We start from the raw sequence: 16,126 nt of genomic DNA on the forward strand, positions 1-16,126 counted from the left end.
CCTGCATGGAGAGTGCTGGGGAGGCAATAGTGACTGGGTAGTCCAGGGATTCCTGGAGATTAACTACAGAGGTCACAGTTCAGCGACCAGAGATGCTGAGCCTGTGCTGATCTACAGCCGGGAAAGAGCCTCAGCTCACTGCTGAGACCCAGTGCCTGCCTGAGAACCTTGGGACGTAGCAACAGGCACAGCTCCCCCACCTTCAAGGTCTAACATGTCCATTGAAGGAGGAGAGAGAAGCATTAGGAGGTTCAGTGAGATGATAGATGGATTTTGAAAACTGGTGTTCCCCAGAAATGACAATACACATGTGTGGTTTATTCCCTCAATGCTGATGATGTAAGTAATGTGTCATTACTTAGTCTCTATGCCTCCATTCACCAAAATGGGGTAATGACCCCCTTCTATGTAATGAGGACCATAATGTGTGTGTCTTTTATCATTGCAGTTGTCACTCAATAGTACACATCAAGTCCTAGCACTTGGTGAGCTGTCCAAACACTTGCAGAGGGACTTGGAGACAGAGGTCTCAAGGTTAAGTCTCAGCTCCAGCTTCAAGAGCTCAGTGTCCTTGATCTAGTGTCTCAACTGGCTTGGCCTTATTTTCTCCCCCTGGAAAGTGGGGATAATGACCTCACAAGGCATGTGCATTTAGATGTGATAATACACATGAAGAGTTGACAGCTCCTGTTGTTGTTGTCGTCATCATCATCATCATCATCATTATCTTTGTTAAAGTTCCTAATATAATTTTCTATTAAGACTATTGATAACTATTTTAGATAATTCCAGAAAGTTATAGAATTGAGAAAAGAAGAATGGGGTGCATTTGGCGGTATTCTTTTTTAAAAAATTTACTGTTCTTTTTAGATATACATGACAGTAGTAATATGTACTTTGACATATTATACATACAAGGAGTATAACTTATTCTAATTAGGATCCCATTCTCATAATTGTACATGATGTGTAGTTTCACTGTTCGTGTATTCATATATGAACAGAGGAAAGTTGTATCTGATTCATTCTACTCTCTTACACATTCCCATTCCCCCTCCCTTCCCTTCATTCCCCTTCTCAGCCACAGAGAATGAAATCAGGGCATTTGCTGGTAAATGGATGGAACTGGAGACTATCATGCGAAGTGAGATAAGCCAGTCCCAAAATACCAAAGGCCAAATGTTCTCTGTGATGTGTGAATGCTAACACAAAATAAAGAGAGGAGGGAAGAACAGAAGTTCATTTGGCTGTAATCTATGAAACTGGTTACCTGGAGAAATCTACAAAATTTTGCAAAGAGAGCAGCACCCTGTAGCTCATTTAATTCTTTCTTAGTTCTGCTAAGGAATGTTCTGGCCTCCCGTAGCTCCTCAGAAAGACGGTCCAAAGGAAACAGGGGTTCCTTTAAAACCAGGAGGCTGCTTATACTATGATCCTGGTTCTCTGCTGCCCTAGTCTGAATTCAGACTCTATGACTTGCAAACCCCAGCCAGTTCCTGAACCTCCAGACACCTCAGCTTCCTTAGGAGCTAATAATTGTGCCAGCCTCACAGGAGCATTTGTTTCCTGAAGAGTGAACCTGACTATGTGTGCATCTGAATGTGTGATGTGAAGGGAGCGCTTGATCTGGGACAGTGGTGCTGACAGAGGTGACAGCCTTAGCGGTGGGTGGTGATGCCACCCTCATCATCAGCCCTGAGCGGGTAGACTGTAAACAGACAACCCCAGAAGAACAGGATGGCCGAAGAACAGGATCACACAGCACTTGAGCTCTGTAGTTCAATTCAGGTGAACAGCGGATCTGCTCGTTGGAGTCATTTAAAGGTCTGGGCAGATGGGTCTGCCATCTTGACACCTGCTTCCATTGTGGAGAGACAGGAAACAGGGCAAGTCATGCCCTGGTTCCTACTGTTTCCTCCTTGGCGTGATGCGCAGCTCTTCTGTCTCATTTTATTGGTCCAAGCAGTCACGTGACCTTGCTTCCACTTCCAAAGAGTGGGCCATGAAATCTACTGTGGGCCCTGGAGGAAGAGTCCTGGAATGGCCCTAATGTCCACCACAGGAGTCAGGATCTAGTTTCAGGGTCAGGCAGGAGTGACGGGAAGATGCAGGTGAGAATGGGGGAGCTGAGTGATGGGAGGCCAAGGAAAGGAGAGGACAGGCTTTGCAAGACCAGGGACAGCCAGGAAACGTGGCAAGGCCTGTCAGCGTCTTGTGGAGTTGCTGCAATGGCTACATTGATCCATCCTTTTATTCATTTATTCGATAGTCATAGATGACTGTGGGCCAGGCACTGTGTTAAATTCTGGGGATACCAAGCTGTGAAAGAGATCAGTATTAGTGCCTGCACCCCAAGCTGAGTGGGGACTGGCCGCTCACTCCCTAGTGTGGATAGGAGGAGGTAGGCCCAACAATGCCTCTGCCTTAGGCCTGACAATTAAGGAACAGAGAAAAAGCCAGTATGACCCAGATTTCGCTGCACTTCTGCCCTTCTAGACTGAGTAAAGGGCTTTGTTTAAAGGATTCTTTTCATTTCTCCCCTCTGGCCTTTAATAAACTTCCCAATGATGTAACTCAGCCCATCATGAAGGTTCCGATAGGCAAAACTCACAGTTTTGGTGATGAGAAACTGAGACGATCCTTGTTGGCTGGTCTAGTGGATAGAGATGTATTTTGTGTGCTTATTCATTTGTCCCCCAAGAATGCAGCTTCTCTCCCTCTGTCCTCCCAGCTCCCTGCGGTGGCCACCTGACTTCGCCCAGCGGCACCATCCTCTCTCCTGGCTGGCCTGGCTTCTACAAGGATGCGTTGAGCTGTGCCTGGGTGATCGAAGCCCAGCCAGGCTACCCCATCAAAATCACCTTTGACAGGTGCTGGGCACTGCGGCCTGGGGGACAGGGCGATGGAGTGAGGGGAGGGGCAGACGCCAGTACTGTCAAGGCACCATCAGAGGACACTGGGGCCAACTGCCCTGGGGGGAGGACTCCCTGGCTTTGCCCTTGGGCTTGGCTTGTGCTGTGGGGGTCCTGTGACTGGACAGGGGAGAAGGCTGGGCTCTCACTCAGGATGCCAAAGCCTGCCCTTCTCTTAACCCCCAAGGATGGAGAGTGGCAGATGGACACCATCAGATGTTGAAGCCAGGCACGGCATCCGAGGACTGTAACTCCAAAACTTCTAATAGGAGGGTGGTCTTCCTGACCTTGGTCCCAAATCCTCCACATGCCCCACGTCTACTCCCACCCTGCCTCTGCCCCTCAGTGGGAGATATGGATACAAACTTCTTCTGGACAAAGCATCCATGACCTGAAACAGCAGTCTGCAAATTTTTCTGGGAAGGAGCAGATAGTAAATCTGCTAGGTTTTTTGGGTTTCTTGCTCACTTTCAGATCTCTGATGCATATTATTTTTTGCTTCTTTGTTTTCAAACATCCTTTACCAAATGTAAAAACCATTCTTAGCTCTCAGGCTGTATGCCATGTTTGGTCCTAGGGCTTTAGTTTATTGACTCCTGGCCTAGGAGCTAGGCCTGGTGCCTCCAGGTCTTAAGAACCCAGGCCGTAGAGAAGATTGGAGAGCTGCATCTGACCAAGGAGGACGAAGGGCAAAGCTCAGTAGAGAAGGTCCTTGCCATATCACTAGTAAATGTGTCCAAATTATATTAAAAGACCCCAGCCTGCCAAACTCTGGGTGTCTGAAGCACTGAGTCAGGCAGGGTTTTCATCATTTGCAAATTAATAAGCCTTGGGTTTCTCAAGAGGTCTTCACTTGCGTCATTTGACAGATTTAAAACTGAGGTCAACTATGACACCCTGGAAGTACGAGATGGACGGACATACTCAGCGCCCTTGATCGGGGTTTACCACGGGACGCAGGTCCCCCAGTTTCTCATCAGCACCAGCAACTACCTCTACCTCCTCTTCTCTACGGACAAGAGCCACTCGGACATCGGCTTTCAGCTCCGCTATGAGAGTGAGTCTCATAGAGTAGGAGAGGGAGGCAGATGACAAGGTTGGCGCAGGCGGGTGAAGGGACCTGGGGCTGTGCACCAGTAAGACCAGATCCAGCCATCCCGTGGCACTCCTGGCTAGGCTGTCCCCTTTGGAAGGTACTCCCTTACTCTCAGCATCACTCAGGGATCATAGGAGCTAAGAGTTGCTCATGACCTTCATGCTGGATCCCATGTTCATACTCCATGGCCTCCTCTGGGTGCAGGTGACTGGGTGCCACGGCGCCAGCACTCTGGGGACAGAGTATTTGATGAACCATGAACTTGAAGTGGAATGGCAGCTCTCACTCACACTGCCCTCTCACATCATCTTCTGCACCTCTCCCCTTGATTTAAAGGATCCATGTCACTGCAATTCTTTGCAGACCAAAGTAGAAAAGATTGGAAGCACCATGAGGACAGGGTCATTTCTTATTCATGTTTATATCCCTAAGCCTTAGCCTAGCACCTGCACCACAGCTGATGCCCAGCTAATGTTTATTAATGAATGAACCAACAAGCAAGTGATCTCCTATTCAAGAGAGAGGTCTTCAAGCCAGGCCCCATGGCCCACACCTGCACTCCCAGCTACTCAGGAGGCTAAGGCTGGAGGATTGCAAGTTGAAGGCCAGCCTCAACAACTTAAAGAGACCCTGTCTCAAAATAAAATCAAAAGGGTTGGGGTTGTAGCTCAGTGATAGAGAACTTGCCTGGCGTGTGCAAGGCCCTGGGTTTAATCCCTAATACCATAATAATAATTTTTTTTAAAAAAGGAAGAAAAAGAGATAGGTCTTTAGACATCCTCTCCACAAAAAAATAATGGCCACATTTCATGAGTGCTAATAGCAACTTCAGCCCTTTGTAAATCCCTCCTCTCTCTGGGTCAGCTGGTGTCCCTCAGTGGGGATGGTGCACATTCTATTCCAGCTGTGACCTCTTTCTTCCAGCTATCACACTGCAGTCAGACCACTGTCTGGATCCAGGAATCCCTGTCAATGGACAGCGTCATGGGAATGACTTCTATGTGGGCGCTCTGGTGACATTCAGCTGTGACTCGGGCTACACACTGAGTGACGGGGAGCCCCTGGAGTGTGAGCCCAACTTCCAGTGGAGTCGAGCTCTGCCCAGCTGTGAAGGTGAGGCCCATCAAAGGGACAAATGCCTTTCCTGCCAGGAAAACCAGGAGCTGAGACGGCCACTGATTCCTGGACCCCATAGGGAAGACGGGGGCTTGGGGAAGAGGTGGGGCAGCGGGCACCTAGAGCACGTGGCGTAGCTCCCTGAGCCACTCTGGTCTTCACTGCCCTCTTCACTTCTGTAGCTCTCTGTGGTGGCTTCATTCAAGGCTCCAGTGGGACCATCTTGTCACCAGGCTTCCCTGACTTCTACCCCAACAACCTGAACTGCACTTGGGTTATCGAAACCTCGCATGGCAAGGGTAAGTGTTTGGGCAAATATTGGGAAGTGACCCAAGGTCAGGCCCTAAGCTCCCAGGTCAAGGCAACCTCAATGGGGATTTCCCTAGAGTGATGTGTAAGCACAGTCTGAATATTTCTCAGCAGAACCTCTCATCTCTTTGAATCACAGAACTCATTCAATAAATATTGTTGAGAATCCAAAATTGCCAAAGAGATCATACTGGTAACCAACCATGGAATCCATCCCATCAGAGCCAGGAATCCTCTCTAAACACCTCCAGTGGGGATGTCTCCCACCCCTTCCACAGTGGTCACAGACTATCATTTTTGATAGTTCATTTCCCTCCTTATAGCCTATTAGGTGGCTCTGAAACCCATGTCCCTTTCCTATGTCCTGGAAGAACAGAGGGCACCTCTGCTTCCTCTGCCTCATATCACCCCTTCAGATTCTGAACACAGTAATTCCCTTCTCGTGCAGCTCAGCTCTTCCCCGAACATGCATACATGTTCCTCCTGCGCTGTTGCCCCAGCTCCCCTAACCTAAGTGGTCTTTGGGAGTCCAAGTTCAAAGTCAGGGTGCTGGTTATAAATAAGCATTAGTTAATATACTCTTTCATCCAACAAATATGCTTTAAACGCCACCCATGTGGGAGATACTGGGGCTGCGGGAACCCCACAGGTGTGGAAGGTTATTCCAGAGCCTCTGTAGGGTGCTGTCTCCTGCCCCTGGTCTGGCAATGTTAATGCTGAGTTAATGCCAAGGCTCCACCCCAGAGGCATTGCTTCTCTACGTTGGGGGTAGAAACCAGGCATGTACATTTTGAGGACATGTACACTCCGAGGCATGCCTTTAATTAAGAACCTCTGATCTAGAAGAAACCAGGAAAAAGAAGAGCCCCGGGAGAGGGGGAATGAAGTGGAAGAATACCCTTTCCAGATATTCAAATGTTGTTATGGGCTAAGAAAAATGTGAGCAGCATGGCAGGAGCACAGGAGTGGACATTCAAATCAGTGAGGGACGATAAAGATCCAGAAACAACCCCCCCCCCCGTGTGTGTGTGTGTGTGTGTGCACACGCATGTGCTTGTGGATGAGTGAGAGGGAGACAGACTTCAGCATATGATTAAAGTGTCATTTCATTTGAAGAAAAGAATTTAATAAATGGTGTTAAAACAGTGAGCTTAACCATTGGGGAAAAGATCTTAATGAAATCAACCAAATTATGCTATGTCCATGAACAATGAATCCCACTTTTATGTATAATGTATAATTAAAAGGCACAAATTAAAAAAAAAAAAGTAGAAGGGAGACCGGTAGAGTAGAGGAAGAAGATCAGGGGGAAGGAGGAGGAAAGGGAAAGGGGAGGTACTGGGGAATTAGACTGATCAAATTATGTTATATGCATGCACAAATATGTCACACTGAATATCACTATTGTGTATAATTACAATGCCCCCATAAAAAAATTTAAAAGGATTTTTTTTAAAAAAATCCAATCCATACTTTATACATTTAGCCACATACATTCCAGCACTAGGAAAACATGGATCTCTAACCTCAGCTGAGGAAGCACCTTCCTGAACACCCAAAGCAGAATCTGCAAAGGCAAAGACTGTTAGATTCAATTAAGTAAAACTTTAATAGGATTTATGTAAAGAAAGCTCCATAAAAAAATGCAAAGTCAAATAGTAAATAGACAAAAATATTTGCAATATATATAATTGACTGAGGATTACCAGCCTGGTGCATACAGAGCTCTTTAGAATTTCTAAGAGAAAGAAGCCTGGCCCACCAGCCTGCAGAAAGAGCAAAACTATAAACAAATGCTTCCTAATTGCAAAAACACAAATTGAAAAATATCAACCCCATCAATAATGAAAGAAATGCAATTTCAGCCGGTAGCAAAATCCCATCTTCCTTTTCAAGTCATCAAAGAAAAGCTTCACTATGGGGAAAGGAGCAGAAAAGTAGGCCCTTCCTCCTCACCTGGTGGTTTGGTGATAGGAATCAAAAGTCTTCAAAAGATACATGCCTCTAGACATGCAATTCCACACACTGGAATTTACCTGCAGAAAATAAGTAAAACCACACATTTAGATATAACAGCCAAAGTGTCCCCTAAAACATTTATTTATGATATTGAAAACTTAGGGACGATTCAAATGGGCATCTGTAAGAAAGCATGAAATAAACATACAGTTGTATGTTGGGTGAACAGACTGCTAGGCTGCTGACTTGGATTGTCCCTGAAACTCCAGCTGGGGAATGTTCATGGAATGAAAAACTAGGAAAAAATGGGAGAATATTTACAGATCTATGGAAGTGGTGGCAAAAATTGTTAAGAAACAAAGCTTGCTAAAAGATAGTTTTTGCTAAGGAGGATATTTGCACAGAAAATGGTCTAAAAGATTTACCCAACGATTTTAACACTAGTTTTCTCTTATTATTCTCATTTTTGCTTTTTTTCCTGATTTTGAGCAATGAATATATATTGCATGTAAAATATGCTATTTGTACAAAAAAAAAGAAAATTATTTCTAATTTCATCATGTGTACTTAAGTGCTTCACTTTGGTCTAGATGAGCCCTTCCCTGGCCAGGTCTCAGATGTCCCAGAGCTTCTCCAGGCAAGGCAAGACCCTCCAGGCAGTCCAGGGAAGCCCCCTAGAGTCCTTGGAGGGACAACCTCTGTGGTCATGATTTTCTGTACAGGGGCAACTGAGATCATCAGGGTGAATGTTCCTCTATGTCTTTGCTTAGAAGTCAGTGTAGCTCATCAACTACTTAACAAATGCTTATTGATGCCTGCCCTCAGGAGTTTATGGTCCAGGGCTAGACAGGCAGCCTAAACACAGAGCTCAGAGCAGCAGCATCTCTGTGTAGTGGAACACACATCTGCAGCCTGGCCCAGGGGGTTAGGCAGGAGGCCTGGATCTGAGACATAAGCTTGTCTTCCAGAAGGAACAGGAATTAGCTAGGATGAAATGTGCTCACGCAGAGAACCAACAATCATGCCTGAATAAGTGACTGCTTCTTCCTCAGAACCCTGACTTCCCCTAACCCTTAGCACAGGGCCCCAGGGCTTAAGGCAGTGAGCCAAGCCCTTCAGCCTGCCTTGCCTTTCTGGGCCTCATGCTGAGTCCTCAGAGTTCAGCCTCCACAGGCCTTTGTTCAGGCCCCGGAGCTTGCCAAGTTCTTTCTTCTCTGGGGCCCTGCACTTTTGTCTGAGTTCTCTCTTCCTCTCGAGGGGGGTATGGAGGCTCCCATTCCCTTTGCTTGACCAGCTCTTCAACTTTCCATGCTCGCTTCCTCTCACCAGCCTCCCCTGTCCTCCTCTCTCCAGCATCCAGGTTGAGCTTCCCTCCTGGGGAGCTCCCACAGACCCCCGTTCTTCCCCAGGCCTCACCCCACTTGAACTTTCACCACCTGCCCACAGACCTGAACTCTTTTGCTTCCTGCAGTTCTGCCTGCCCAGCTCCACACCTGGCACCCAAGGAACCCCAGAGGTATTTGGAGACACGCGTCTGACCCCAGATCCTTCTACTCAATCTCTGCTCCTAATATGTTGGGTGAACAAACCGCTAGGCTGCTGACTTGGATTGTCCCCAAACACTCCAGCTGGGGAAATTCTAAACTTTAGGAAACTCAGAATTGCCCAGCTGGCCACTCCAAGGGAGTGGGCAGTTCAGGAGGCTGGAGAATGTGCCCTTGCAGAGACCCCAGGACTGCAGCTTCTTAACCCACAGGGTCATCTGGGGCTAGGCTGAGCCGAGCAGAAAACACCTGTGGGTGCTCACCTGATGAGGGCCAGGGCTTCGGGCTTTGTATATGCCATCCCAATGTGCCACCTGTGAGGGAGGGATCAGCATCCACACACACAGCTAAGGACACACACATGCAGTTCTGGATGCAGGCCTTCAGCTGGTAGATGGGCGTTTGATCCCTGCCTTTCCTGCCCTGGTGCAGGGTTGATATCACTCCTACTGTTCTGCCCAGTTCACTCCAGTGTGTACATCTGTCACACCAAATCTGGATTCAAACTCCAACATGGGGCCTCTCTGTTTCTGTGACAATGTCTTCATTTTCTCACAACGGCCAAAACAGCCCCAAGCAATCAGCACAGCTGGGAACCCCAGGGGTTTCATCTCGGTTGGGTTGTTTGCTCATCCTTAGAATCCCTGCCAAATGTTTACTCCTTCGGAGGGGCTGTATTTGCATGCTAGAAGAACAGTGCAAAGCTTGGTGCTTCATCCTGCTACTGTATCTGACCCGCTCTCCACCCAACCTGATGTTCTAGCAAGGAGGGGGCACATACATTTCCCAAGCTCAGTAGTTATCTGCACACATTTTGTGTGTCAGGAGTATAGCACACATGGAGGCACACATGTCCACATGCCTCCTCTGCACATGCTCACATCTCTTATGCCAAGGATCGTGTCCCTATGTGAAGCCCTCAAAGCAGAGTTCCCCGTCCTTCCTCATGCCCCATGCTGGATTCTCACCATTGATGTATCTGTCTCCTCTACGAAACCAAAAGTTGTTTCTCTTCTTAAGCACTAGGCTTGGTACTTGGTAGGTGCTTAAGACCCATATCCTTGAACAAATAGATACATAATTGCATCTCGATTGCCTGCAAACCAGTAATTTGCAAACCACAACCTACCACCTCTGCTAGGCTATGTCTCTCCAAACCCTACTCAGAGAAGCTCCAATACTCCAGGATCACCAGATCTTATCCACAGGGAGGCAAGAATAATAAAACTTTTAAAATGCTCTATTACAGGCTTGGATCCATCATCATTTATTAAAACTTCATCAGTAATTATCTAGGAAAGTATTTCTCAAACTTTTAGGTGCCTATAAATCAAACAGAGGTAATTCTGCATTTCTAGCAAGCTGGTCATGGACCACACTTTGAGTAGCAGCTGGGCCCAGCACTCCCAGTCTAACAGTGCAACTTTCCTCTGGCACCATCATAACACATGTCCCCATGAACACAGACTTGTTGGAGGCCTTGCATTGACATCTGTACCCAAGCAAGTACAGCTGCTGCCACCTGGACAAGTTTGAGAGCTGCTTTGGGTGTTAAGTTCCTGCTGCTCCATAACCTTACTCACTACCGACCCTCTCAGCACCTGCCACCCTCCCACCTGTCTCCTTTTGTGGCCTAAGAGGCGACATCCTGGAGTGGCTCAGCAGTGAGGCCTCAGATGCCCAGCTGTACTACCTGCCAGCTGAATTACCCTGGACAAATGACTTCATGCCTTTGTGCCTCATTTTCCCCTAGTGTCGACGTAGGACAGATGAGGCTAGACACCCGAGGAATTTTCAGGAAGCAAGTTCATTTAAGCCCCTCCCACAAGCCCCGTCCACACTGGTCCAGTGCACATCAGCCCACATTCCACCTGTTCTTCCGGCCTCCTTTTCTTCCACTTCATCCTCCTCACGGTCACCAACATCTTACTGGAATTGAAATTTGATGTACTCTGGATAGGAAGGCTTCTTATGACCTCCAGAACAGTGACTGACTGGCCCCACCTACCTTTCCAGCCTCAGTTTCCAGTTATCTCCCACCACAGAGCCCTGGGAGGGACACCTTCTCTGTCCCTTGACATGGGCTGGTCCTGTATCTAGGATGCTCTTTCTTACCTTCCCCAGTTAACTCCTGTGTTTCTGAAGCTGCCCCCCACTCCCCCTTCCTGCTGTGAAGGGCTGTCCATGTCGCCCCCTGGCACGCTGATCTACATTTCCTTAGAGTTTTCATAGTTCCATTTTGTAGCCATTTGTCTAATGCCTCGTGAATCCCCTTGCACTTCACCCTGGATCCCAGCCATAGGACATATTCAACAAATATGCAAATATTTGCTGGATGAATTAATGACTGGCTATGAAGCATCCTCTCAAACTGAGCCATAAATCCCCCTTTCAAATGCTGACAGCCATAAAGAGCTGTCCATCTCCCTGCCTGGGTCTTTGGGTCATGGCAAGTTCAGGTCCATCCACTGGTATGTTGATCCACAGATGCTTGTAGTTGGACACGCTGACAGGTAGGTGCAAATAGGAAAGGTCTGGGCAGGTCCTGCCTCGAAACTGGGCTGCTTCAGCCGCCTCCCCGCGGCCAGCTGGACCCCTCTGGTCTCTCTGCAGGTGTGTTCTTTACCTTCCACACCTTCCACCTGGAGAGTGGCCACGACTACCTCCTTCTCACCGAGAACGGCAGCTTCACCCAGCCCCTGAGGCAGCTGACCGGCTCCCGGCTGCCCGCGCCCATCAGTGCCGGGCTCTATGGCAACTTCACGGCTCAGGTCCGCTTCATTTCCGACTTCTCCATGTCCTACGAAGGATTCAACATCACCTTCTCAGGTACAAAGTGTGGGGGTCCCTGGGGAGAGGAGACCGCTGCACCATTCTCTCTCTCCTTCTGCTGCCAGACTCTGGTCTTCTAGTAGATGTACAGTAATCACTCCCCTGTCTCTGAGAGAATGACCTCAATGCTACAGCTAAAGATATTTCGATTAGATCCATGGAAGAACTTCTGTATAATGGTCTTGGAAGGAATTAGCAGGTTCCTTGAGGAATCTCCTACTCTGATTCAGGATTTGCTCTGAACATGACCTACCCAGCTGGTGGCTTCAAATAGCTCCTAGAGGATTCACAAATGTCCCTTCCTGCCCTAGTAATTCCAAATTCTTCTCTTGATTCCACTTCCACTATTTTACAACTCCAGTAATTAACAAAGAAGAAGAAAGGGTGTGAAATTAACATACAGGAGTATTTTAGTCTCATTTGGGTGCTTCTTCATCAATGCTAATTTTGTAGTAATAGATATTTATCTCTGTGTCTAGGAATCCTGAAAAGAAACCTCTTTCATTTGGCATTCAGGGAAACATGTTCTCATGTGAAGCCCTCCTCCCCCCGCCCCCCCATGCTTGTCCCAAGGTGCCCCAGGGCCCCCTAACCCACCCCTACCTTCAGCAAGAGCAAGAATGCCAGATGGATTCCTCCCAGGATGGGCAGGAGATGTCAGCCTCTAGGAACAGGGATGTGGCCCAGCTTAGCCCTAACACCCCCGAACCCGGCCCTCAGGCAGAAGCCACCTGCCATGTTCCAGGGCAGTCCTGGCTGATGGGACATACCCAACCAGTGTACCTCAACTCAAATGAGAGAGATGCTCCTCCTCCACACAGCCCCAGAGGACTGCATCCCAGAAGGGAGATGCCCTGGAGGACAAGAGACAGTCGTTTCTATGCTGTCTCTAGAAGCGCCAGGCAGGTCCCTGGCCCATGAATGCCACCCCATCCTGCTTGCCATCTACCTCAACGCCAGCTTTCTGAGATCAAGCTTAGAGCAAAGCATTTGAAGTCCTTTGCTACTCAGGTCGCCCAAAGCTGTGTCATAGACTGACCCTCTGAAAGCCACTGACTGGATTGATCTGGTTCAGTGCCTGGAGGGGAAGAGTGGGAGAGTCGAGGGGGCCAGACGCATGGGTTTCCATGGAGATGGAGGGATGGAGAAGAGAGAGCCGAGGCCTGAGGCACCTGAGACTCTGCCAAAAGTTCCTCAGGAAGGAGACACTGTGCCCCAACCCTCTCCTCGGCCTCCCTGCACTTCTCTGGGCCTCTGCTCTTCTGTGGCTCGCCCTCCTTGCCTCCTCACTCTGGACTAGTGTGCACCTGGTCTGTACCTCTGTCTGTCTGTACTCTGGCCCTGTCCCCTGGCATTTGGGCCTCCTTGTTCTTATTTTCTTTCTCTGCACCTCCCGAGACGTCTCTGAGCCCAACCTTCCTGCTGCCCTTGCAGAGTATGACTTGGAGCCCTGCGAGGAGCCCGAGGTCCCAGCCTACAGCATCCGGAAGGGCCTGCAGTTTGGCGTGGGCGACACCTTGACCTTCTCCTGCTTCCCCGGGTACCGTCTAGAGGGCACCGCCCGCATCACGTGCCTGGGGGGCAGACGGCGCCTGTGGAGCTCGCCTCTGCCAAGGTGTGTTGGTAGGTGGTCACGTGCTTTCATTTTGCTTCACTTGATGGGGTGGGCCAGATGTAGCTGATCCCTGTGAGGTGGTGGACGCGCACGCCAAGAGGCAGAGGGAGCTGGGTTTGGGGACTAATGTAGCCTAAGCTTACCTGCAGCGAGACCTTGGGCAGGTGACCTCAACTCCTCTCAGCCGCCTTGTCTGTAAAATAGGCACAGTAATACCTACTCCATGAGGCAGTTCTTTAACCTAAACTGACCTTTGCCAAGTGAATTGCCCATGGGCTCTGAAATGAGGTTGACTTCAGTACTCTCACCTCCTGCCCTTACCATGCAGGCCCCTGGCTGAAGGATGTCTCTTGCAGGGAGATCTGGATGGGGCCCCGGGTGAGCCCTTTGCCTGAGTCTCAATCCAGGGCGTTGGGCGGGTGCTTTGACTAGTCCAATGTAAGGTCTTGCTCTGGAGAATCCTTTGGAAGGCAGCCCATCCAGCCAAGGAAGCAGGGACAGAATTTGGGTTCATTGAGAGAGGGCCCATTACACATCCAATGCGTACCTAGGTCCAGAAGATACGAAAGTGAACAAAACAGAGAAAGTCTCTCCATAGTGGCCTCCCACAATGGTAGAGAAATACAAGCCATAATACATAGATACGCAAGGTGTCCAGCAGTGTTAGGGGCACAGAGAACAATGAGAAAGACTCAGGATGTGTGGAGGTGAGGTTGTTTTGTGGCAAAGAGTGGGCAGCAAGGGCCTCTCTGATGAGCTGCGTTTTAGCAGTGGGAACAAAGCGCCAAGATGTAGCTGGTTAGGGGTTGGCAGAAGCCCCACCTGCCTCCTTGATGGATCCCTAAAGGCTGATCAGAGGCTTGGGCCCAGAGCATAGAGGGAAGTATGGTGATGGCCCAGGGAGCAGGACAATTGCTGGCTTCTCCTAATTTGTAAAACTCGCAGCTCTGCTTGCCCGAACCCACAGTGCAGGACAGGATGCAATGCAGGCTGAATTAGGGGAGTACTTACATGCTCACTGTTAGCCATGGAACTCACTTAAAGTGAAATATTACGTAAAACCCCATAAAAATATATAGAACTGATAGATCAAAGCAGCACTGCACAGACTGAAAGAGGCATCAGCATCACAACAGCTCCCGAGGGGCGGGGAGTGGCCCAGCAGCAGAGCACTTGCCAAACACAGGTGGGGCACTGGGTTCCATTCCCAGCATGCCAAAAAGAAAAGGAAAAAAGATAGGCCTATGACACGATGTCACCAAGGAGCCCAGGGCTCTGCAGAGGACAGCTGAACATTGAATAGGCTGGCAAGATGGACTGATCCGTCACTCAGGCCCCAAGGTCAAGTCTCTGGTCTGCCACTTACCATCCCTTAGAGCCACCAGACTCCTCAGCCTCATAAAGCTTCCTCATTTTTAAAGCAGAGATAAGCTCAGCCAACACCCAGGCCCTACTCCAGATGAGATGAAATAGTTGACATAAACAAGAAAGTGCCACATAATGACTATTTTGCCAATAACCTTTTTAGCCGTACTCATGGATAACTGTCATTTTGTCAATAACCTTTTACAGTCCCAGAGGGAAACATTAAGATAAAGAGTTGCAGAATTCCATCTTTGACCAATTAAATGATCTCAAAGTTCCTCCTTTCTCCTGTCCCCATCTCCCCCAAAGCATAGACTGTTGACCAGGACACACTCAGACACTAGAACGCCCCCTGGGAAGGTTTGGTTAATGCCCCCAAGTGCAGCAACTCTTGCCTCTGGGAAAGTGTCCTCAGAGAGGGGGTGTGGGAGATATTTTTCTTGAATGGAGATCTCCAGGCCCCCAGATGCTCACACGGCTGAGACTCTTGCCTCATTGATCTCATTACACGAACTCATCCTTTAACTTATTATTTCAATTACTGTTTGTTCATGACACCTCACAATATTTTAATTATTATTATTATACATTTGTCTTCTGTTTCACATGTTATTAATAACGCACAGCAATTATAATCACCTGTAATTACTGCCAGCCCTGTCGCAGAGCCTCATGCTGGAGGTGTCTTGGGAATGCCCACCCGGGGGGTGCACTGCATGCACTGTGGGTGTAACTGGGGTTATTTGGCTCATGTAGCATTACCAGAAACATTCCCATCTGAGAAGGAGATGAACAGCCTGGGCTCCAATTCATGGTGTGACAGGGGTGACATATCCCCTGACCTCTGGGGCCCCTGAATTTGATGTGGAAGAGACAGCCCTGACCCATTGGAACCCCAGTCTGCTGCAGGAGACATGGCCCTGTCCTTGGGAGCCCAGTGTGATGGAGAAGCCCTAACCCTCTGCCTCAGGAGCCCCAGACTGATGGATAAGATGCAGCCCCTGCCCTTAACAAGACCTCTCTTGACAGGGGCGACAGAAGTCACAGATGTCTGAATCAGCAGCAGCATTTTTCTCTGCACATGACTGTTTGTTTCTCTGGAACGTTTATTTGTTTCCATTTACACCCCGTTTGGCTTCTCTGTGCATCTGCTCACCTCCCCTGTTCCTTTGGAAACTCTCCCAGAAGCGAGTGCCACATTCCTCAACCACCCATGCCCTTCCTGGTACCCAGGACCAAGGCCCTGGCCAGGAGTCAGGACTTGATGACTGGCCAGGGACTGGCTGCATCTGAAGCTGTCAGCCCTGTGTCCTTCCTTAAAAAGGTGTCGGGCAGGTGGGAGAAACAAGAGGGTCATGCTGGGGCAGGGAGGCGACTC

At 48.9% G+C, this 16,126-nt stretch overlaps 1 protein-coding gene across 5 annotated transcripts in view; it reads left to right on the top strand.

Annotated features, from left to right (window-relative positions):
* Positions 1–16,126, top strand: part of Csmd2 (CUB and Sushi multiple domains 2) — a 548,321-nt gene that overhangs the window by 362,947 nt on the left and 169,248 nt on the right. For all 5 annotated transcript variants that reach the window (XM_046468882.1, XM_046468883.1, XM_046468884.1 and 2 more), the window contains 6 exons: positions 2,732–2,870; positions 3,782–3,969; positions 4,933–5,121; positions 5,307–5,423; positions 11,550–11,765; positions 13,203–13,391. In XM_046468882.1, coding sequence (XP_046324838.1) covers positions 2,732–2,870; positions 3,782–3,969; positions 4,933–5,121; positions 5,307–5,423; positions 11,550–11,765; positions 13,203–13,391 — 1,038 coding nt within the window. The remainder of the gene's footprint in view (positions 1–2,731; positions 2,871–3,781; positions 3,970–4,932; positions 5,122–5,306; positions 5,424–11,549; positions 11,766–13,202; positions 13,392–16,126) is intronic.

The sequence above is a fragment of the Marmota monax genome, unplaced genomic scaffold (genome assembly GCF_021218885.2).
Source record: "Marmota monax isolate L192 unplaced genomic scaffold, Marmota_monax_Labrador192_F-V1.1 WCK01_AAM20220418_F8-fsc00008, whole genome shotgun sequence".
NCBI lineage: Eukaryota > Metazoa > Chordata > Mammalia > Rodentia > Sciuridae > Marmota > Marmota monax.